This window comes from Cupressus sempervirens, chromosome 10, assembly GCF_028749045.1.
Source record: "Cupressus sempervirens isolate cs-2001-9-10 chromosome 10, ASM2874904v1, whole genome shotgun sequence".
In the NCBI taxonomy this organism is placed as follows: Eukaryota; Viridiplantae; Streptophyta; class Pinopsida; order Cupressales; family Cupressaceae; genus Cupressus; species Cupressus sempervirens.
In genome coordinates this window covers 919500022-919523934 of record NC_143127.1, presented here as the reverse complement: position 1 = coordinate 919523934, position 23913 = coordinate 919500022, and the positions used below count along the sequence as shown (strand labels likewise).

The 23913-nt window shown below is 43.2% G+C and overlaps 1 protein-coding gene across 1 annotated transcript in view; it reads right to left on the bottom strand.

Moving 5' to 3' along the window:
- The window catches only part of LOC149537007 (phosphate transporter PHO1 homolog 10-like), a 351025-nt gene that overhangs the window by 153433 nt on the left and 173679 nt on the right, over nucleotides 1-23913 (bottom strand). The window contains exon 7 of the mRNA XM_089806833.1: nucleotides 8731-8851. Within this exon, the coding sequence (XP_089662959.1) occupies nucleotides 8731-8851 (121 nt within the window). The remainder of the gene's footprint in view (nucleotides 1-8730; nucleotides 8852-23913) is intronic.

Below are 23913 nucleotides of genomic sequence, written 5' to 3'. Positions count from 1 at the left end.
AACCAAGGAACATATTGGTGGGAGATAACTGGGCCCCAGTACTAAAAGCAACAACATTCAAGATATTTTTGGAATACAAAGATGTATTCGCATGGACATACAAGGATCTGAAAGGAGTAATGCCGAAATTGTGTGTGCACCACATCCCGCTGGTCGAAAGAGCAGTACTCATACGGAAGCGACCCTACAGAATGAATAAGAACTATGCGGCACGAGTTACAGAAGAGATCAACCGGATGCTGGAAGTTGGTATTATTTTCAAAGTGCAGACAAGTGAATGGGTGTCACCCATAGTAACATCACTGAAGGACACCACCCAGATCCGGATATGCGTTGATTTCAGATGCCTTAATGTAGTCACAATCAAGGATCCCTTCCCAATTCCATTTACAAACAGTATATTGGAGAAGGTCACCAGACATGAAATTTATTCCTTTATGGACGAGTTGTCCGGATACAATCAGATTTCCATGGTAGAGGAGGAAAAACTGAAAATGACATTTTGTCATAGAAGCTGGGGTGTACGCATACAACCGGATGCCATTTGGCCTGTGCAACGTGTCGGCTACATTCCAACAGATCATACTACACATTTTTGACAAAATGTCCATGGGAAACTTCAAGGCGTTCCTAGATGATTGTTCTATATTCAGCGTTGAGGACAAACATTTGGTAGTGCTGGGTGAATGTATGGAGAGATGTTGACGGGCATGACTAGCCCTGAATCCGAAGAAATGTAGATTCATGGTTCCGCAGGGAAGACTGCTCGGCTACATAGTCTGTAAGGAGGGTTTGAAGACAGATTCAAACAAAGTCAGAGTCGTATTGGAAATGCAGTAGTCCACCAATGTAACGAAGGTAAAATCTTTCCTAGCACATAGGTTGTTACAGAAGGTTCATTAAAAATTTTGCCAAAGTATCATACCCGCTGGATAGGTTAACGTGCAAGGGAGAATCGTGTAGATGGGAGAAGGAACATGATGAGGCATTTGAAGCGCTGAAGGTACGATTGGCTACGACACACATCTTGGCATATGCAAATTGGGATAAGGAATTCCATGTTCATGTCAATGCATCCAACTACGCAATTGGAGCAACCTTGGTGTAGACAGGTAGCCATGGGTTGGATCACCCAATATAATTTGCCAACTAACTATTATCAAAAGCAGAACAGAATGACAACACAACGAAACAGGAAGCATTGGGCATGGTTTACACAGTACAGAAGTTTCGACACTACTTGCTGGCGACACCCTTGTATTTTATGTGGACCATTAAGCTTTATTGTACCTCGTAAATAAAAAGGTCATCCAAGGAAGAATCAGTTGGTGGCTACTTTTGCTACAAGAATTCACCTTCAAAATAATTGTACGGGCCGAGAAGAAGCATGTCAGCGCAGACCATCTGTCGCAGATTAAAACAAGTGAACCAGCGGATGGAGGCGTGAATGATGATTTCCCTGATGCACAGCTATTCCAAATTGCAGTATTACCAAAATGGTATACCAGTATTGGGGAGTACTTGTCCACGGGACAACCAACGAGGGAGATGCCAGAGAATGAAAGGTGGAAATTGATATTAAGGAGTAGTACATTTCAGTTGATTAATGGATTGCTGTACAAAATGGGGTTGGATCACATCCTCAGACAGTGTATGTTGGAGGAAATACTAAAAGTATTGAAGGAAGCACATGAGGGACCAGCAGGTGGACATATGGGACCCGACACCACGGCAAGGAACATACTATTGGCAGGATTGTGGTGGCCAATGGTGTACGATGCACGAGAATGGGTCGTTAGTTGTGACACTTGCCAATGGACCGAGAAGCCGCTGAAGAGACTTTATGCCACTTAACCCCTCATACGTGCAGGAACTCTTCAAACGATAGGGATTGGATTTCATCGGACCTCTGAAAGTGAGCAAGACTAGAAGGTGCCGATACATTGTTGTCACAACAGAGTACTTGACCAAGTGGGTGGAGGCACATGCACTACCGGATAACTCAGTCGTCAACACTGCAAGATTTATTTATGAGAAAATCATTACCAGGTACGGGATTCAATTACAGTTAACAAGTGATCGAGGTGGACACTTTTTTAACCATGTTATCAGACTACTCACCACTGAATTCAAGATCTATCATTCATTATCGAGCCTGTACTATCCGAGAGCAAACGAATAGGCCGAAGCTACAAACAAGATCTTGGTATCAATTATTTACAAGTCATGTGCAGTTGAAAGTGAAGACTAGGAGGAAAAACTACCCTCTACTCTGTGGGCATACCGAACGGTGTACAAGGTGACAACGGGGTACATGCCGTTCCAACTAATGTTTGGGCAGGAAGCAGTGGTACCAACAAAGTTCATGATACCAAGCCTAAGGATTGCGTTAGAAAATAAGTTGGGCAACATGGAAAGCCTGAGGGAACGGTTGCATAATTTGAACAAGCTCAAGGAGAAATGGCTACTGGAACAATGGGCCATGGAGGTGACCCAGAATAGGTGCAAAGCATGGCATTGTAATGTCCCCTTTTTAGCATTCATAGCATGATGTTGTCGTTAGCCTATTTCCCCATGATCTCGTAGGCTAACCAGGACATTAAAGGGGCTTAGAGGCCATTTGGCCTAGATAGTTTTAGTTGCAGGTCTTTCTGAGGGGTTTTGAGGCAACTTTGGGCATACTTACTATTTATAGTAAGTCATCTTGGACATGGTCGGACATCCAGTGGCAACAGTATGTCGATGGTAATTGTCTAAAATTGACAAGAAGACTTGTTTATCATTGATTATATTTTTTATGCATTGATAAAGCTATTTTATAAAGTTAAATTTAAATATTTAACTTTATTAATGCATAGACTATAGTTTGTGGGAAATATTTAAATTAAAAGAGTCCCCTTTATTTTATAACACATTGGAGACATAAGTTACATAAAGGGAGTTATGTTTTATCCCACATTGAGAAAACGAAGGATGAAGCTCTTGTGAGAACACTATAAAAGAAATGGAAGAGCCTCTTTTAAGTATGCTTGGAAATATCAAAGAAATTGGGTAATATTCTGGAGATTATATCTCAATAGTTTGAAGGACGAAATCCCTTCAAGCTGGAAATCTTGATGCCATTGAAAGATATGGTCTTAAGATTCAACACGGTAATAGCAAGTTCCTGTCGCGCGGTATTGTAGCAGCGAGTTACTATAGCAGTCGGAATCACTGTAGCAGCGAGTTACTGTAGCAGTCGGAATCACTGTAGCAGCAAGTTACTGTAGTAGTCGGAATCACTGTAGCAACGAGTTACTGTAGCAGTCGGAATCACTGTAGCAGCGAGTTACTGTAGCAGTTACAATCACTATAGCAACGAGTTACTATAGCAGTTTGAATCACTGTAGCAACAAGTTACAGTAGCAATCTGAATCACTGTAGCATGGTACATTAGTAGTGAGTTACTGTAGCAGCAAGTTACTGTCGCAATCCGGATACTGTAGCTGCAAGTTACTATAGCAATTTCAAAACTATTAACACTGTTGCAACCGCAATGGGTATGGACCATCATTGAACTTTATGGTTGATATAATGTGTTAAGTTTAATGAGAAGATATGATTGTTATGGTAGTTATAATTTCTTGATAAATCTGAAACAAGAAATAAATGAATGGTCATTGTTATTAGCTGCATATGGTTCTATGTTGCCTCCTATTTGCATCTCATATGAAACACAAACAATCTTGAGAAACCATTGATCAACATCAAGCTGAAAACTATAAGAAATTTAGTTGCAAGACAATTGTTTGACAAAATTACAAGAAAAAATAGACATTAAAATAAGAGAACAAGGCAGGTTGTTACAAGCATGATAAACATCTGAAGATGAACAGATTTCAGAGGGCCAATTGGTGTTGAAGTATGACGGATGAAATGAGATCAAACTAAGAAAGTTTAAGGTCAGATGGGTCGGGCCATACTAAATCCAGGAGGTAGGTGACAATGGAGCTATAAAATTGTAGACTTTGGATGGACAAGAAATGCCTCGGGCAGTGAACAGGTCGAAGCTGAAGATGTACCATGCCGGAAGACTTCGTCGTCGTCGCAAAATGGCCAAGTCCAAACGACTCCATCGTCGTTGCAAAATGGTGAAGCCTAGAAGGAAAATTGAGTTGTTTTTGAAAAAAAAAAGAGAGAAAAAATAAGGAAAAAAAAGAAAAAGAAGAAAAAGAGAGAAAAAGAAGAAGAAAGAAAATACAAAGTGTGCCCTTAGGCACATCCGCGGACTACCTCTCCGCAGGCAGTATGTTCCGCGGGTGGTCCCATAGACACCCTGTGGTATCTTGTTTTCTGCGGGCAGTTATTGTTTTCCCGCATGCACTTATTGTTTCCCCACAAACACTACTTGCTTTTCCGCAGACGCTTATTGTTTTCTCATGGATTTTTTTCATCTTTCTGCGGATGCTTGTCGTGTTCCTGTGGATGTTTCTTGTCTTCCGTGGGCTGTTGTTGTGCAATTGCCTTGCCTTCTGCGGATACCTCCTTAAGTTGTCCATGGTTTGGTATTTCCTCATCTTTCGTGGACGTGATTGGGTTGGCTTTCTCTACAACTTGGCGTATGTTCACTTCCCCTCTGCAGGTTTTATACATTTTGTTGTTATTGTTTATGGAGATAGCAATGCATGAAAGGAACTCAGGCTTTACCTTCTTTGTAGACATCTTCTATTCCCGCGGTTAGCAGCATCGCTTTCACTGTGGTTGCTCCTCTTCTGCGACCAGAATTTTGTTTTAACACTGTGCTTCTTGCTTCTTTTAACCACGGTGTCCTTCAGCTCCGCAATTGAAGCACACCCACGGCTAGGCTTTTCTCTCCTGCGGATGGTGTTATGCGGATTGTTTTTAATTCTCCCACAGATTGTTATGTAGCTTGCACTTCATTCATTTAGTCATGCATGCAAAAGGAGGAACCCTATATTATAAAAGCACGAAAGAAGCCGTTATTATATGGAATCGGCAGGAAAACAGAAGCAGTTGAAGAACCAATTGAAAGCAAGTATGGAGAAGAATGCCAGGATTTGAGCTTCTCGAATCTGAGTTGCAGAGCCATCCGCTTCCAACAGTAAGAAACAAAAAGTAAGGGCCGAACTCACACATCTCACGGCTGAATTTGAAGGGCTCAATGGCAGCGAATGCGGGAAATGGTGGCAGGAGACTCTAGATACAGAGGTAATTGAACAGATTTTGATATGAGCACAGGTGCATTAGGCCATCTAGCTTCCAGTTTTTTCCATCCGATTGTTTGAATCAGTTTTGCGAACTATGATAGAAGCATATAATCGACATAGCAGAACCAACACATTTTTGTACAAAAAGCATTGAATGACGGTTTCTTTTAAACCTAAGGATTTCACTAGGTTTTCCAGCATCCTTGGCCTTGGAGGTTGGAAGGTGGCAATCAAGAACCACAAGCTGTCCCAGGGACGGAAAGAATATTGGATAAGATTGGTAGGCCGTGATTTTATGCCCGAGGAGATGGAGTCAATGGTAAAGGGGTCTAAATGCAGAGGTCTTCGGTGAGATCTTAATCGGGGGGGCCATTGGAGGTGCATCATGGATGTCATCAAAAGCAAGTTGACAGGGGCAACTCGAGCTTCAGATATAGCATTGCCACAGATTGTATTCATGAATGGCACAATATAAAATTGGGCCGCAGTCCTCACCGACTGGATGGAGGAGTTCATAACACTCCAACACTGCACATTCTTTTTGCCGCACCATGCCATTGGCCTGTTTCTGGAGGTTGTCCTTAATCAGATACCAATGGATGATTTTGAGGCTCCACCGTGGGGAAAGTTGGCACAAGGTGAGCCTCCAATATTCTATTGGAGACATTTGGACAAGGGTGGAATAGTAGCGGGGTAGAAGAAGGTATTCTGTAGATAGGAGGCTCACGGGGACACCGACAACGGATGGGAGACACTTTAGAGAACAGTGGGGCTGAGTATGAGGAAGAGAGTGCTTTTGCAGAAGTTGGCAGTGAACTAGCAGTTAGCCAGTCCACATTTTTCCCCCTGCTGCTGTTGCCAACTTCGACACACTTGTCCACCTCCACTTTACACATTTCTCCTTTTGGTCAGCGTCATGCATTGGTCGTGATGACCCCACCAACAGTAGTAGATGTGGTCCCATGGACAGTAGCAAATACCCCACTGACAGTGGCAGATGGTGTCCCACGGCTGACAGATGTTGCACAAGTGGATACCACAGAGATTTCTTTTTTGACAGTCGCGGCAGATGTGTCACCTAAGGGCGTACCTTCCCAGGATCGTACGCCAGACCCTGTTGCACCAACAGAGCCAGAGTTGATAGAGTTGCTAGTGCCAGAGCCTAAACCCCAGGTTCATTTGGATGTGATCGGTTCAGATGCTGTGGTCACTATTTCATCTTCCTTGTTGACAGAGGCACGGTCAAAGCAGCTTGAGAGAATGGAGGTGATAGATAGAGCAAGCGCATTTTTGAGGCAGCAATTCCGGCTCATTCCTACAGAGGTCAGACTGTCCATTCAATCCTTGAGTCATCGAGGAGTCCCTCCAGGTCCAGTAGCCATATCAGAGCCACAGGAGGTGGCAGTTCCACAGTCTGAGGATGCACCCAGGAAGGAGGCAGCACCAAATGTGGAAATGGTTACCACAGCAGTGGCAGGGATAGATAGTGATGGGGAGTGGACGATGGATGATGTGTCGAAGGAAGATTATGGATCAGATGAGGATAGATACAAAGATTACGTCAAGGCTATGCGGGCAGCGCTGTAGAAGGGACACAATGTGGCATTGCAGGCTATGACTCGGCAGAGAGAGTGGCATTTAGTTCGGGCTTATATCTGGGGCATTTGTCTGCAGCGGTTCTGTTCATGTTTTGAGAACAGAGGATGGCCAGCAGTTGAGACACCGGAGATGTTGGCGGATTGGGCCACCGAGCTAGAGTTGGGACCGTGCAACACTTCCATGGAAAAGCTGGTGCACGAGATAGTAGGATTGTACAAAGAAGTCTATTATGCTTACAGGCGTACGGAGGCAGAAAGTGCAGCAGACAAGGTTAGAGCGGAGAGGTCTCTGGCAACAAAGGAGGAGGCTAGGGAAAAGGTAAATGCGGAATTGGCTAGCTAGCAAGCAGTGTGGGCAGCTGAGTGTGCAGCACTATTGCAGGATAAGGAAGCGACTGAGCAAGAATTGCAGTTAGCAAAGACCCAGGCTATGGATGCAGCACTTCTCCTAAAGGAAGCCGTAGAGGTTAACACATGGATTCAGAAGGATTTGAGCATCTGGACGGAGCAAGTCTATGAATTGCGCCAGCAACAGCATTCTTCAAGATCATAGCCCCCTCTCTAGTGTATATTCTTTCTCTCTTGTATTTTGCGGTCTCCTATTTTTGTTAGTTTTGAAGTCACCAGGAGACAACTTTTCTTTTGGGGGGGATGATGTCGTCGGTAGAAATTGTGTAGCCGACAGGTTCATGTTGTCAGTAAAGATTTTGTAGCCAACAGGTAGATTAGTATTGTTATGTAGCCAACGGACCCCTTCGGGACGATCTGGCGATAAGTATTTATACCCCATCTAGGATCATTGTAAATCATCTTATGATCTGTATGTAATCTCTTGGCATATGCGAATAACAAAAAGGAGTTCTGTTGTTCTTGTGCATTGTTTGTGTGCATTAATTTCTTTACCCCTGTACGGTAAACACAGATTTCTATAAGTGTTGTTTACTTTCTCATCCCCTTGTGTGATTGATTATCCTCTTATCATCATATCCAGGGGTCAAGGGATCAAAGTAAAGCTCTTTATGAACATTCTTTGGTAGCTGACAGGACGTACAAAGGATTTCACACCTATAACATTCTCCAATGCCTCCATTGGTATGATGACCCCCACATTACCTAGGTAAGTCTTCAATCCTACTTTACAGACTATATGACCAAGTAACTTGTCTCAAGGCACCATGAATCTACATTTTTTTCAGGTTTAGTGCCAACCTTGCCCCTTGACACCTCTCCATGCATTCCTCAAGTGTTATTAGGTGAAGTTCTTGCCCAATATATATTGACTTGTTATTCCATGATCCATCTACATGAGAACACACATTTAATATCATTTCAAGTAAGATCGTCACAAATAACCAAAATCTACTATAAAAGTCATAATTTTACTCATAACTCTAAGCACAAGAATGTGATGAGATCACATGAGCATTACCTACACTATCCAATCACTAATATATTGAAACAATGCCTTTATAAAGAACACAAATTGGATGAGGATTCATAAAATAAACATGATGTCAGAATTATCTATACACGAGTTTAAAAAACCCTTCCAAGTTAATCCAAGCCCATAAAGATTTTGCTATCTTTCATTAAATAATAAATCATGTGTACAATATACTTCTATTTTTTTAATCACAAATACATTTAAATCTTGGCTAAGATTTTCTTCCAGATATATTCTTACTTAGTCTAAAATTAAGCTAACTTTTTTTTGGCAGGCCTAAAATTAAGATACTTAAAGCAATTGATAAATTATAAAATACTTTCCAAGAGCAGAAGATAATTTAAAATAATAATTTGACAATGTTTTTCCAACATTATTTCTTTCTACAGATTGATAGTAATATATATATTCATGTAATAATAATATTCCCAGTTGCTAACGCGCAAAGATTTGATGCAAACAACAAAGCATGAGAGCATACCTATACAGGGGAAAAACAGCATCCATATACTGAGTGACCCCTTCTTCCTCATAAATTCTAAAAAATCGAACTAAGAAGACAGTTGCTGCAATGAGAGCTATTGACCCACCAGAAAATAGTCCTACACGGAAAAGAACAATTACACGATTTTTGTTTTCTATAGTATTTTACTGACCACCCACAAATAATTTGACTGCTTAATTAAAAAATTTAAGAAAGTCTATTCATATTTACAAGCAAAATTTAAAAACTTGATGTCAATCAAGCTACTATACACATCCAAAAAACATTTTATATCCCACAAAATTAACTCTATGGTTAGCTCTCTGGTTACCAACTAAAAAGAAAATGGTACAATTCGTTGGTAAAATCTCTTGACAATTAAGAATCTCTAATTTCCCCTTTTAAATGACGTTAGGAATCAAAAAGTAATTTGTATAATTTTTTAGTTTCTTGAAAGAAATCGAAACCTAACACTGAGTAAGAAGTTGGGTTCTAATTTTAAAACCCTTAATTCTTCATATCAATCTACAATTGCAATATATAACATCAAATCTTGCTGGTTCATGTCATGATAAAACCCTGGAATGATGAAAATACCCAGTTCAGCAATATGAACCCATTCTTAATAATTTTATTTTAACTATATATACTGATCAGTTGTTCAGTGCTTGCAGATAACAGTAAATGCAATTAATATTTTTCATTTTACACTCACTAAGGATTGAAATTTGAAAAGCTGATCAAGAAATGTTTGGCTTCTTATGAACTTTAGAGCCGCTGCTATAGCTTGTCATGAAATATTTTTCTGCCTTATTGGGAGCATTGAGACACGAGACAACAGTCAACTACTATGCCATCAATGCCTAGTCAACTATGGTGCCATTATCGAGCAGCAGTTAATATTGGCAGGTTGACAAGTGAAGGGAATGTGATGTTGGTGATTCTAATTTTCTAAGATCTGAATCAATATTTTCTGTGAAGAAAGTTCATTTCTTGTAGGCTGGAAAGACTTACTTTATTCATCCAAAGACAAATTTTGCATAAATAAAGATATTGACAGAGCTGTGAATATGAACTGGCATCAATGTAATCACTTTCCAAAATAAAGAAGCATCAACTTTGGAACCAAGAGAAGAGAACTTCTAAGGGGAAGGTTAATGGGTTGACTTGCATTCGAAGGAATAATTTTGTTTCTATTTATTTGCGTATTTGTTGTTGGACATAACAATCTTGTATACCTAATCGAGGATCACATCTCATTTTGGGACAATAGCAGCAGAATACATTAACAGTCGACATTCATTAATAATGTTGGAATACTCATCGGGCAGATATGTATTGTATGATACTTGTGTTGCTCATTACTATGTGTTATATGCTATTCTTGGTGCGGTTGTAACATGGTTGTTTCTGTTTATCATACAGGTAAAGTAAATGAACGCATACAAACAATGGAACAGAATAGCAAAATTATATTCGCACATGCCAGACATACATTATGCTTCCTATGAGTATGATAGTAGAAGATCCTTTACAATGATCCCAGACGGGATATAAATACTACCGCCGAACCTTCCCGAAGGAGTCTGTCGGCCACAACATTACATCCGCTACAAACTATTTACCCGTTGGCTACAAAATACAAAACACCGATGACAGTCAATCCGTCAGCTACGAAAACACCACTGGGACCATCCAGTCAGCTGACACCATCCCCCCCAAAAGAACAGTCGTCTCCTGACGACTAACAAAATTAGGAGACAACTTATAGACAACAGAAGAAATACTAGAAAGAAGGGGGCGTCCCAGAAGTGTGCTGCTGGCAACGTAACTCATACACCTGCTCTGTCCTGATGTGGAGATCTATTTGAATCTGAGAATTAACCTCGACGGCCTCCTTTAGAAGAAGTGCCGCATCCATAGCCTACCTCCTAGCTAACTGCATCTCGTGCTTAGCCACATCCTTATCTCGGACCGCCGCCTCCGTACCTTGCCTAGCCACGTCCCTCTCCTGCACCGCTATTGCCATATCTGCCAGTAGTGCTGCCCGCTCTACGGCCCATGCTGCCTGTTGGTCGGCCAAGTCGGCGGCTAGCTTCTATCTAGCCTCACTCTCAGCTGCCAATGATCTCTCTACTGCAACCCTGTCCACCTCTACACGCCGACGACCATAGTAAGCATCCTTGTACAATCCCACAATCTCATGTGCCAGCTTCATCATAGGGGTGTCACTGGGTCCCAACTCCGGCTCAGTAGCCCAATCTGCCAACATCTCAGCTGTCTCCACCGCCGGCCAGCCCCTGTCTACAAAACAAGTCTGAAATCGTCGAGGACAGATCCCACGGATATATGCTCTAATCAAATGCCTCTCCCTCCACCGAGTCAGGGCCTGAATTGCCACATCGTGTCCCTTCTTCAACGCAGACTTCATAGTCCTAAGGTAATCCCGGCACTTGTCCTCATCCAACCCGTAATCCTCCTTGGCGAAGTCCTCCAATGACCATTCTGCATCACTGTTCTCCTCCTCATCAGCGAGAGCCATGCCCAGATCCGATGCTGCCTTCTCTACTGTTGGCGCAACCACGACATGTGGCATTCCCTCCTCCTGAAGCTAAGGCTTTGGTACTGTCGATGATGATCTGAATGCCTAGGAGACTGAATGGACGGATCTCGCTTGGCCGGAGTGAGTCAGAACTGCTGCCTCAAAAACACACTAGCTCTATCCATCACCTCCGGTTGGTCTGACTACGCGAGCTCCATGTTCTCCCCCAGGTACTGGCTGGGTTGACTCGGCCTCTGCTAAAAAAGATGACGAAACAGTGACAACTGCATCACAATCAATGACCTCCAACCGAACCTGCGGCTCAGGCTCCGGCGATGGCAACTGTGCTCTCTGTGGGACTGCTACGGTGACATCTGCTGGTACAACTAGAATCACCTCAGCTATAGCCGTTGGCAATATCTCGGCGACTATCCGTGGGACAACATCTGTCGCTGTCTGTGGGACCATCTGTGTCATTGTCCGTGGGACATCTGCCTCCGCTGGAGGAGTCATAAGGACCGAGGCATAGCGCTGACCAAATGACGGAATGACTGTTGAAAAGGTAGTCAAGTGCACCGAAGTTGACAGCTGAGGAGGGGTAAAGAATGTGGGCCCACTACCCACTGCATCACCACCAACTTCTGTCGATGTGCTCCCCTCTTCTTCCACAGACTCATCCCCGTCACTCACCGAAGTGCCCTCCCGTCCGCTATTTGTCTCTCCGAAAGCATCCAGTCCACGGAGTAGTTTCTTGTGGCCTGTTGCTGATCCTCCTGTATCCAAGTGTCGCCAATAGAATATGGGAGGCTCCCCGCCTGCCAACTTGCCCCTTGGAGGAGCCTCAAAATCATCCAGTGGAATCTAGCTAGCTGCAGCCTCAAGAAACAGCCCGATGGCATGGTGCGGCATAAAAAATGTTCGGTGCTGAAGCGTCATGAATTCCTCTATCCTGTTGGCAAGCACTGAGGCCCAATCATATACCACTCCCTGCATGATACCATTCATTAACACAATCTGCGGCAATGCTATATCTGAAGCTCGAGTGGTGCCTTTCAATCTGCTCTTGATGATGTCCATGATACACTGCCAGTGACCCTCCCAAATAAAGTCCCTGTGAAGCCCTCTGCATTTTGACCTCTGAACTGTTGCCTCCCTTTCCATGGGTGTAAGATCCCAGCACACTAGATCTATCCAATGCTCCTTTCGTTCCCATGAGAGTTTATGGTTCTTGATTTCCACTTTCCTCCCACCAGGGCCAAGGATGCCGAAAATCCTCCGTCATCTGTTGCTTCTTGTACAGGAATGTACTTGTTCTGCTTCGGGCGCTATATGTCTTTATCATGGTGCGCAATACTAAGTCAAACAACCAGATGGAAAAGATGGGAAGCTGGATGGCCCAATGCACCTCTGCCCGCATCAAAATCTGTTTAATCTGGTCTGCCTCCGGGGTCTCCTGCCACCACCTCCGGCATTCGCTCCCACTAAGACTCTCAAACTGGACGCTGAGATAAGTGAGTTCCTCCTTGGTCTTCTATTTCTTGCTACTGGAACCGGCGGGGCCTGCAACTCGAATCCCCGATGCCAAAACCCTTGAATTTTTGTCCATATTTGCTACCAATTGACTCTTCCACGGCTTCCGCTTGCCCGCTGACTCAATGCAAAAATGGCTTATTTGCTCTTATATAAGTTTCCTCCGTTTGTTACAAGCACACTCCCCGTGGGGAAATACTATTTGCTATGATGCTCACAATCAATGAGAGATGAAAACAACCTCCAAGGATGAGCATAGGGAAAAATAAAGGATGGTTACTCTTAGTGTCAACAATCACGAATGGAAACCTGCACAAAATTTCGACCATTCCTTCTCAATTTCCATTTGCTGGTGGGAAGAAACCCCGTACTGCTAAAAATGAAATCTTCCCATGGCAATGACAGCTTTTGTGCACTCTGAAGGAAGACTCTATGGAGAAACAAGCCCCTCGTGATCCACCTATTTTCAAATTGAGATTCCAGCCAATCTGATGCCCCTTACAACGTATTAGCCTTAACTGTTTCCGCCTTAGATTTTGATGATTTTTCTTTAAAAAAAATGGAGGAAATCCTAATCCGCCTGCAACGAAGTGTTATTTCCGCCTGTTGGTCTTCCTCTGGATCGAACACGGGAACTGCAGAGAACACAAATTGATCTTGTTCTCCTATGCGGAATCACTTGAATCTGTTCCCGAAAGACGTGAATATACCTCCTACACAAAACAGGAATCATAAAGTTTGAACAGAGAACTCTGCGGGCAGTGCTATCTTAGAACAGCCTTCGCGTGAATACCCCATGGGAAGAGAGTCAAGCAGTAGCAAGGAATGCACGATGGGAGTGAATGGAACGATCTTGCAATACCAGAAAATGCAAAGGAGGGAATGATACTTCGTTTCTAGTAGCCCCGTGGACCCGGCAAATGCAAAGGAGGGAACGAGATGCCATTACTTAGCAGCCCTGCAAATAGGGGAGTTGGCCACGGCCAATCTCCCGCAAAGATGTGCTCGCAGGAGGCTTCCCGCGGAACCATCTCCTGCAGAGATGTGCCCGCGGGCGATCTCCCGCAGAGAGTTGCCCGCAGGGCATTCTCCCACGGCCTTTTTTTTTTTTCATTTATTTTCAAAAATTAAATAACAGAGGTACCTCCGTTTGGCGTTGCCACCTCACAATCCCTTAATGATGATGACGAAGGATTCATGAGAGCACTGGGCGACAATGACATCCTTCTTGCGCGATATATTTTCAATTTAGATCCGTTAATTGACTAAGGCACCTCCTGTCCATCCAACGTCGATAGTTTGATTGCTCCATTGTCGCCAACCTCCCGGATCTAGTATGGTCCAACCCACCGCACCTTAAATTTTCCCGGCTTGATTTCATTGCGACCATCATACTTCAGTACTAATTGTCCCGGCTGGAATCTGCTACGTTTGAGGTGCTTATCATGCTGGACCTTGCGTCTGTTCTATGCCACTTCCATCACCCACTGTGCCAGCAATCGTTTCTCCTCTAGCTTATTCAGATTGTTTAACCGCTCTTGTAAGCTTTCGTCGTCATCCAGCTTGTTTTCCAACACTATTCGGAAACTCAGGATCATGAATTCCACTGGGACTACTACTTCCTATCCAAACATTAATTGGAATGGTGTGTGCCCTATCGTGACCTTGTACGCTGTGTGGTAAGCCCACAGGGCAGCGGGTAAGTTTTCCTCCCAATCAACACCTTCCACCGCGCAGGATTTGTAGATGATGGATACTAGGATTTTATTGGTAGCCTCGGCCTGTCCATTTGCTCTTGGATAATACAGACTTGACAATGAATGATAAATCTTGAACTGGGTGGTGAGCAAGCGGATGATATGATTAACAAAATGACCTCCCCTATCACTTGTTAATTGTAACGGGATTCCATACCTAGCAATGATCTGTTCATAAATAAATTTGGCAGTGCTGACGGCCGAGTTGTCTGGTAATGCACGTGCCTCCACCCACTTGGTCAGGTACTCCGTTGCAACAATGATCTATCGGCACCGTCGAGTCTTGCTCACCCTCAATGGTCCAATGAAATCTAATCCCCATCGCTCAAAAAGTTCCTATGCATGTGAGGGGTGAAGTGGCATGAAATCTCTCTTCAGCGGTTTCCCCGCCCATTGGCAAGTGTCACATCCGACGACCCATTCCCGTGCGTCATTGTAAACTGTCGGCCACCAGAGACTTGCGAGTATTATCTTCCGTGTAGTGGTGTCGAGCACCATGTGTCCTCCCGCAGGACCCTCATGTGCTTTTTTTAACACCTGCAGTATCTCCTCTTCCAGCACACCCCATCGAAGAATATGATCCGGCCCCATTTTGTAGAGCAATCCATTGATCAATTGAAACGTGCGACTCCTGATTATCAACTTGCGCCTATCATTTGGTGACATCACAGTGGGAAACTGTCCTGTTGATAGGTACTCGCCAATACTCCTGTACCATTCCGGCAGTACTCCAATCTGAAACAGCTGCGCGTCAAGGAAGTCGTCATTCACACCCTCCACTGGTTCCCCTGTTTTGATCCACGACAGGTGGTCGGCACTGACATGTTTCTTTCCTGGCCGGACAATGATTTTGAAGGTAAATTCCTGCAATAGGAGTAGCCATCTGCTGATCCTCCCTTGGATGACAGGTCTATTAATCATGTACAACAAGGCTTAGTGATCAACATAGAACACAAACGGTGTAGCGAGCAAATAATGACAGAATTTTTGCACAGCATAGACCATTCCCAATGCTTCTCTTTCAGTCGTGCTGTAGTTCTACTCGGCCTTTGATAACAACCGGCTGGCAAAGTATATTGGGTGATCCAATCCGTGATTACTAGTCTGTGCCAAGGTCGAGCCGATCGCATAGTTGGAGGCATCCACACGAACATGAAACTCTTTATTCCAGTCCAGATATGCCAGGATGGGTGTCGTAGCCAGTCGTACCTTTAGCCCTTCAAATGCCTCGTCCTGCTCTTTATCCCATCTAAATGGTTCTTCGTTGCAGGTTAACTTATCTAATAGTTGGGACACCTTGGCAAAATTTTTAATAAATCTCCTATAATAACCTATATGCCCGAGAAAAGATTTTACCTCCGTCACATTAGTAGATGGCTGCATTTCAAGAATGACTCTCACCTTGTCGAGATCTGTCTTTAACCCTTCCTTACAGACAATGTGTCCGAGCAATCTTCCGTGTGAAATCATGAATCTGCACTTCTTGGGATTCAACGCTAGCCGGGCTCTGCGACATCTCTCCATGCATTCACCAACTGTTGCCAGGTGTCCATCCTCCATGCTAAATATTGACCAATCATCCAGGAAGGCTTTGAAGTTTCCCACGGACATCCTATCGAAGATATGCAATATAATCCGCTGGAATGTGGCCAGCGCGTTACACAACCCAAATGGCATCCGGTTGTACGCGTAGACCACATCTTCGACGACAAACGTTGTCTTCAACTTATCCTCCTCCACTATAGAAATCTGATTGTATCCGGAGAACCTGTCCATAAAGGAGTAGATTTCATGTCCCACGACCTCCTCCAAAATGCTATCTGTGAATGGAATCGGAAAAGGGTCCTTGATCGTTACTGCATTCAGGCATCTGAAATCGACGCATATCCGGATCTGAGTAGTATCCTTCTTCAATGAGATGACTATCGGCAACACCCATTCGCTGGTGTGTACCTTGAAGATAATGCCAACTTCCAGCATCCGGTTGATTTCCTCTGTAACCTGTGCCGCATAGTTCTTTTTCGTCCTGTAGAGTCGCTTTTGTACAGGTACGGCTCCTTCCACCAACGGAATGTGGTGCACACACAATTTCGGTGGTACTCCCTTGAGGTCCTCGTATTCTAGAAATATCTTGAATGTCGCGGCCTTGAGTACTGGATCCCAGTTATCTCCGACTAGTATGTTTTTCGGCTCTATCTCGTCCCCCAAATTCATTGTTTGTAGCGTAGCTTCATTATACTTAATTGTCTCCCCTTCACTGAATGCATGGGCAGGCATAACATCCAACGATGCCTCCCCCTCCTTTACTTTAGTAAACTCCTTTGGACATTCATTCTCAATCGACAGAACATTGCAGCTGTGAAATAATTCATAGTCCTCCATTTGCCAGTGGTAAAGACCGTTGACGGAATCCAAATTGTCATCCGTTGATCCCCCGTCCAATCGGAGGATGCCCTCCTGATCCGGTTCCATCCGTTGTCTACCTTCATCCTCCTCTCCCTCAGAATATGACAAGGCCTCTTCCCCTACCATTTGGGTATGCAAATCAATGACGAATCGACGGCCTTTACTTTCCAGTGATAAGGTGTTCTTCCAGTCATGTTGGGCTCTTGCTTCGATAAGCCACCTGCGGCCCAAGATGGCATCATAGCCTTTACTCTTCAACAGAATCATCACAAAATCCAGCAGAAATGGTTGAGTGCCAATGGTTATCGGCTGTGCCATGAGAATAGCCAATGGTTTAATGCCATGTTGATCGGCAGTCAGCAGCTGAAATCTCGAAGGCCATAATGTCGGCTGTCCAAGTTTCCTCCAGGTTTCTTCTGGCAATACATTTACGCCGGAAACTCCGTCAACTATTGTGTCTGTGAGAACATGTCCAAGGATCCCCATCTCGACGACTACAGGGTGTCGTCCGGATGTCAGCGCTAGCAACATCTGATCTTCTCCTCCTATAGCAATTTCCTTTTCCTTCCCTCGACTTGGTTCTCCTGGTGACTTTTCCTTCCCTTGACTTGATGCTCCTGCAATATTTGAAAGAGCAGATCGAAGTTGAGGCATGGTGAGAAGCAAATCATTTACCTTTACTCGCACCTCTGTTTGCAAAAATTTTTGTACTATCTTTTGTTCTGCGTAATTCCTCGCTGAAGTGCCGACAGTCTCCAAAGGTGTTGCTACTTGGGATACTTTTCCAACCTCTGCCCGTACTTCCGCAAATTTCTTCTTTTCTTTGGCGGGGTCCAGGTATTCTTTTGCTTGTTGCCGCGTAATTGCTAGAACTTCTTCCTCATCCGTCCCAACAGTGATCAAGTTCACTTCAAATTATGGACACTTTGAGTCGTCGTGATCGCCGAGTTCACACCATCGGCACAATAGTTGAGGTGTATTCACTGTTGGACACTCCTGCGCAAAATGCCCCCACAAGTTACATGCGCGGCACTGAATAATCGGTCGTCCATTTGCATCATACTGGATCCAGCTTCTGCACGTATTGGTATTGTTATTGTTGATGTTATTGTTCTATCCACACCGATTATTCCTGTATCCTTCGGATGTAGCACCGGCGATATTCGTGTTTCTGCTACTACCCGACGGGGAAGCCTCGTGTGTGAGAAGCACCTGCAGAGATCCTCTTGTCTTCATGTTAAAGGGGCACTCTTTTATCGAATGGCCCATAATCTGACAAATGTCACAAAATTGGTTCTTTGGACACGATCCCTTAGTATGACCATCGGTCTTACACTCTGTGAACCACAGTTTACTGCCTTTTGGCTCCTTCTGCATGTTTTTAAACTCCATCATGTTAACCATATCCTTCTGTAGGGCACGAACCTTCTTGCTGTTTCCTTCCTCGTCGCTACTATCATCTCCGGCACGCTCGTCGTCATCAGAATCAGAGGAGCTAGTTTTCTTCTTCTTTATCTTCTGCTCACTTTCAAGGTCCAGTGCTCTGTTATACGCGTCCACATGTGATGACGGTGGCACAATTTTCATTTTCCTCCGTAATTTCAAGCGTAGGCCGTCCACAAACCATCTTTTTTGCAATCCGTCCGCCGGCTTGCTTTCCATTTTGTTTATTAAGTCTTTTAATCTCCTAGCGTAGACGGGAACAGTTTCGTGCTTCCCCTGTTTGGTATTGAAAATCTTTGCTACGATTTTATTATCATCCCACAAGAGTTTAAATTCTGCCAAGAACTTCTTTTTAATGTTATCCCAACTATTTAGCTTTTGCGGATCCATATCCGGAAACCAATCAATCGCCACACCCTATAGGGTTGTCGGAAATTGTCTGACCCATTCGTTGGCATCTGTGATTCCATTTGCCCGCCAGATCATCTCATATGTCTTACAATGTCGGATGGGGTCGGCTATACCATCGCCCTCAAACTTCAGCAGCTTTTGTTTGGGTCCCACCATCAAAACTAAATTTGGTAGAGGCGTTACTAGGTCTTGCAACACTGGCGTTGTTTACTCCAACACCGGAGGTCTGCACTCCAACACCAGAGGTCTGCACTCCCACACCGGAGGTCTGCACTCGAACACCGGAGGTTTGCACTCCCACACCGGAGGTCTACACTCCCACACCAGCAGTTTGCACTCCCACATCGGCGGTCTGCACTCCCACACCGGCAGTCTGAACTCCCACACCGATGGTCTGCACTCCCACACCGGAGGTGTCGATAGTTGCGAACCTTGGTGAAGAAGAAGGATCTTCTGAAGTTGTTTCCCGTGAAAATCTATCCCGGACAAAGAGGTCACTGCACGCTCGTGCTCCCTCGACACTGCGAGCCGTGCGAGTTGATGCTCTTCCATCTGAATTTTCTTCCCTCAACGAACACAAATTCCAGAACTCCTCCCGTGCTTCTTCCACCAATTCCACCCACTCCCAAGTCTCCTCCAACAATTCTTCGACGCTCCAATTTCAGTCAGCAATCTTCTAAAATCTCCGTCGGCGTTCGGCTTACTATGCCAGAATTAAATTCTCTTGCGCAGTACGGATTCCATCTTTTCCCTTGACCTTATTCCGATCCTTGTTAAGCCGATTTGGCATTAATCTTCATTCCTCCCACCTTCCAGATTCATAAGGAAACGGCGCCAAATGTTTACCGTAAAGGTAAAGTAAATGAACGCATACAGACAATGGAACAGAATAGCAGAATTATATTCACACATGCTAGACATACATTATGCTTCCTAAGAGTATGATAGTAGAAGATCCTTTACAACTATCCCAGACGGGATATAAATACTACCGCTGAACCTTCCCGAAGGAGTCCGTCAGCCACAACATTACATCCGCTACAAACTATTTACCCGTCGGCTACAAAATACAAAACACCGACGATAGTCAATCCGTCGGCTACAGAAACACTGCCGGGACCATCTAGTCGACTGATAGTTTCCTTTATTTGGAGTCTTGTAATGTGCCCAATCCGGCAGGAGGGTTCAATGAGTTCATATAGGGCTCAAACATGTCATACAATGGAGGCAAGGAATGTTGCACATACGCAATGAGGAGGGGTAGGCATACGGACTAGAGGAGAGGTAGGTGTGCAGATAGGAGGAGAGTCAAGCATACAAATTGGAGAGGATAGGCGTACGGTATGGAGAAGTGGTTGGCATATAGATTGGAGAAGATGTTGGCATACAGACTGGAGGAGAGGATAGACGTATAGACTGGAAGTTGTTTGGTTCCCACCAAGAAGTTGCTTGCTTCCCACTAGGAAGTTGCCTGCTTCCCGTTAGGAATCTATTGGGTGTACGATATCGGAAGTGGAGGTGGTTCATGTGGGATCTTTGCACCATAGGGAGTAGATCAATATGGAGTTTAATATACTTCATTCACGAACCAGAGAAGACATCTAATTGCCAACATACAGATGTACACCATATAACAAATACATGAACGAGTCATAATTTATCACAGAGAGAATATATTTGCAAACAATGATGGTACTCGGATTCACTTGATACAAGTAATGTAATACAAAGCATAGAGGAATCACACCGAAACCACGATAGCCAATTATGGAAGGTCTTGCACTTCTGAAATGGCGAACAATATTGAACTCCAACAAGAATTCACAGTACAACAAAATAATCCAAATTGCATATTAGCAGCTTACTACATGCTGCACATAAATACCCTTTCAGGGAAAACTCCCAAGGGTTTACCAAAGAATGTTAACATGGAGAACACTTACGGATAATTAATAAAAATTGGGCCCCTCTAATAAATAATTAAAGGTCAAAATAATATTATTTAAATTTTGGGACCATTAATTATTTAAAGTATTTTATTGAAATTGAGGACACTACAAATCCTCGCTGCCCAAAGATTGCTTGTCCTTAAGAAATCCACAATCTCCAAGATCCCAAAATGGGCATGAACGCGGATAGCTATATTTGCTAGAAACTCCCTACTTCTTCAAGATCACACGGGCATAATTGAATTCAATTCAGATAAGTAGACCACCACTGGGCCTTCGTTATGCCACTTTGATATAAACAATGCTATGTCCAAAACGACCAAGGTCCCATGGAAGCTAATCATCAAACACATCAGGGCTCCAATACAAAACCTTCATTGGATCATGAACACCAATTTCCTCTTGAATCTCATCAAATAGGTGAATCTTGCCACTTCCATGAGGAGTGGTCTTGCATCAACACAGATCACAGTCCACCACCGTCACTGTACCTATATATGTTAGCACTACCATGATACCAATGAAGACTGACTCTAGCTTCTACTGCTCCATAAACATCCTTGACAATTTTTTGTTGTGCTACATTGTCATGTCCGAAGTCACTAGGATCTCAAAGAAGCTAGCCATAAACTACATTGATGTCAAGATTCACAATCTTCATGAAATCATCTACCTTCTTAGGAATCTCACAGCCCATGTAGATCTTATTGTTTTTAAGAGGAAGTCCTTTACATGGAAAAATTGCAGTCATGTACGAATTAGGCACAACTAAAGGATAAAATCCATATTTAGCCAATTGCAATTGCTCCTACAATAATCATTGGTAGCATCTTCATGAAGTTGAACAACTGCTGGTCGAGAATTTCCATCAAGTTGACCGATGAGTGTTGGTTTGATGAAATTAGTATAAGTATCTCCTTCACCGTTTTCTTCATCTTGAAGTTTCAGATGGTCTCTACTCATACGCATAGCAACAGATTCTTGCAAATCCTCATGCGACTCTTCATTTTCCTCTTGTACCTATATAACTTCATCATGTAGCCCCTTATCAATCTCCCACTTTAGACCATTGTTGAAGAGTTTATTGTGCTGAGATGATGGATACTTCATTCGCAATTCTATATAATCCTTCAGAGATATGCCTCTCTCCCATCCACCAATCACCCAATCTTGCTTGATTTTCTTTAGTCTCTCAACCAATGTAGGAGTTCACATTTCCTATTGCTCCTCCCTAGGAATGAATTTTGTCACCAATGGCCTTGTGCATGTCAAGACATTGAGTGTTTTTTTCACTCATTCACAGAGCATTTTTTGACTTCTTCTTAGCTCTCTAAGCACATGAAACAACCCATCACTCAGTGCCATGATTGTAACTCAATACCTGTAGGCTAACAAGATCACTAGCTTTGAAACCACTATAATGTTCCCAATCTGGTAGGAGGGGTCACTAAGTTTGTACAAACCTCAAAGATGTACAAAGGAGGCAAGAAAGTTGGATGTACGAACTAGAGGAGGGGTACGCATATGGAGTGGTAGAGAGGTAGGTGTACAGATTGGAGAAGAGGTAGGTGTACAGGCTGGAGGAGAGGTTGGCGTATAGACTAGAGGACACGATAGGTGTATGGACTTGAAGTTTTTTGGTTCCTACCAGGAAGTTGCCTAGTTTCTGTCAGGAAGTTGTTGACCATACGGTATATGCAGTGGAGGTGGTTCATGTGAGGTATTTGTATCATAGGGAGAATATCAATATGGAATTTAATATCCTTAAACAAGAGAAGACATCTAACTACCAACACAGAAACGTACACCATATAACAAATACACAAGTGAGTCACATTTTTTCATAGAGAGAATGTAGTTGCAACCAATGACAGTATTCAGATTTTCCAGATCCAAGTAAGATAGAGAAATAAATAGGGTTAGGGAATCCAACCAAAACCATGTGATCAAAACACACTTCAGGAAGATGCAGAGAATGTTGGCACAAGCAAAAATGGGAAAATATCGAAATCCATTTTTTTGGTGTTTTCTATGTTTTAGTAATTTGCATTTTCCGAGGTCTCCGAGGCATTTCTAGGCTTCAACAAGGCCAAGAAGTCGTAGTGTTACACTTAAGACTTGGGACAATAAATGTAGATCTCTAGAATATCTTTCCAAAAATTCTGACCATTTGTGATTTTGAGCTACGAGTAGAAAGTTATGACTTCTACAAGTAGACATGAATTTTGATATAGTTTTTTATAGTTTTTATAGTTGTTAGAGTTTATGTTGTAATCAATTAGTTTGTGGACTTTTCGTTTTCATTTCCAAGGGATAATGGTGACCCTTGGGATCCATGAAACTTGTATAAACTTTATTTTTCAAAATGAATGAACCACTTTTTGGCTTGCAAAACATCTTTTGTTGCATTTTAACTATCTTCAATTTTAGTCACAATACCAAAGGTTCTACACCAGGTATTGTAACCTGAATTCATAATTTAGATCAGTGGTATTAGAGCTTGTTCACTCCTGTATGTCCCATCGTACGCGATCAGCTTATCGAAGGTTGGGATTGGCCACAAGAGATCTCTCGGATTATCTTCCTTTGAGACGCACATGGTCGCAGATGGCAAAAAAATCATCAGAAGAGATGGATGAATCCCTCAAAACACTGCTAGAAGAGGCATTAAATAAACAACGTGAAGAAATGATGCAGCAATTTTCATAGATGCTTGAAAAATGGGAGTTACATGCCAGTCCAAACAATTCAAAATTTGGTGGGCAAACCCCATTCAAGGTGTAGGTAAATTTTGACATTCCAACTTTTCAAGGAAAAATTTATGTAGATGTTGTTGATGACTGGTTATCCAAATTGGAGAGGTATTTTTGTGTTAATAATTTATTAGATAATGAAAAGGTAACCTTTGCCCTCCTCAAAATTGAGAATCATGTGAAGTTGGCATGAGAGGTACACTTAACAACTAAAGAAGCCCAAGAATCTCAGGATGGACATGAATTTTCTATGTTATTTGATGGAAAACCCACACGGGAAGAATTTGTAGAGAATATAAAACTAGAATATTACCTCGAGGATGCCTATGAACAAAAATATATGCAATGGCAATTACTCTGACAGAAGAAAGACCAATCAGTTCAGGAGT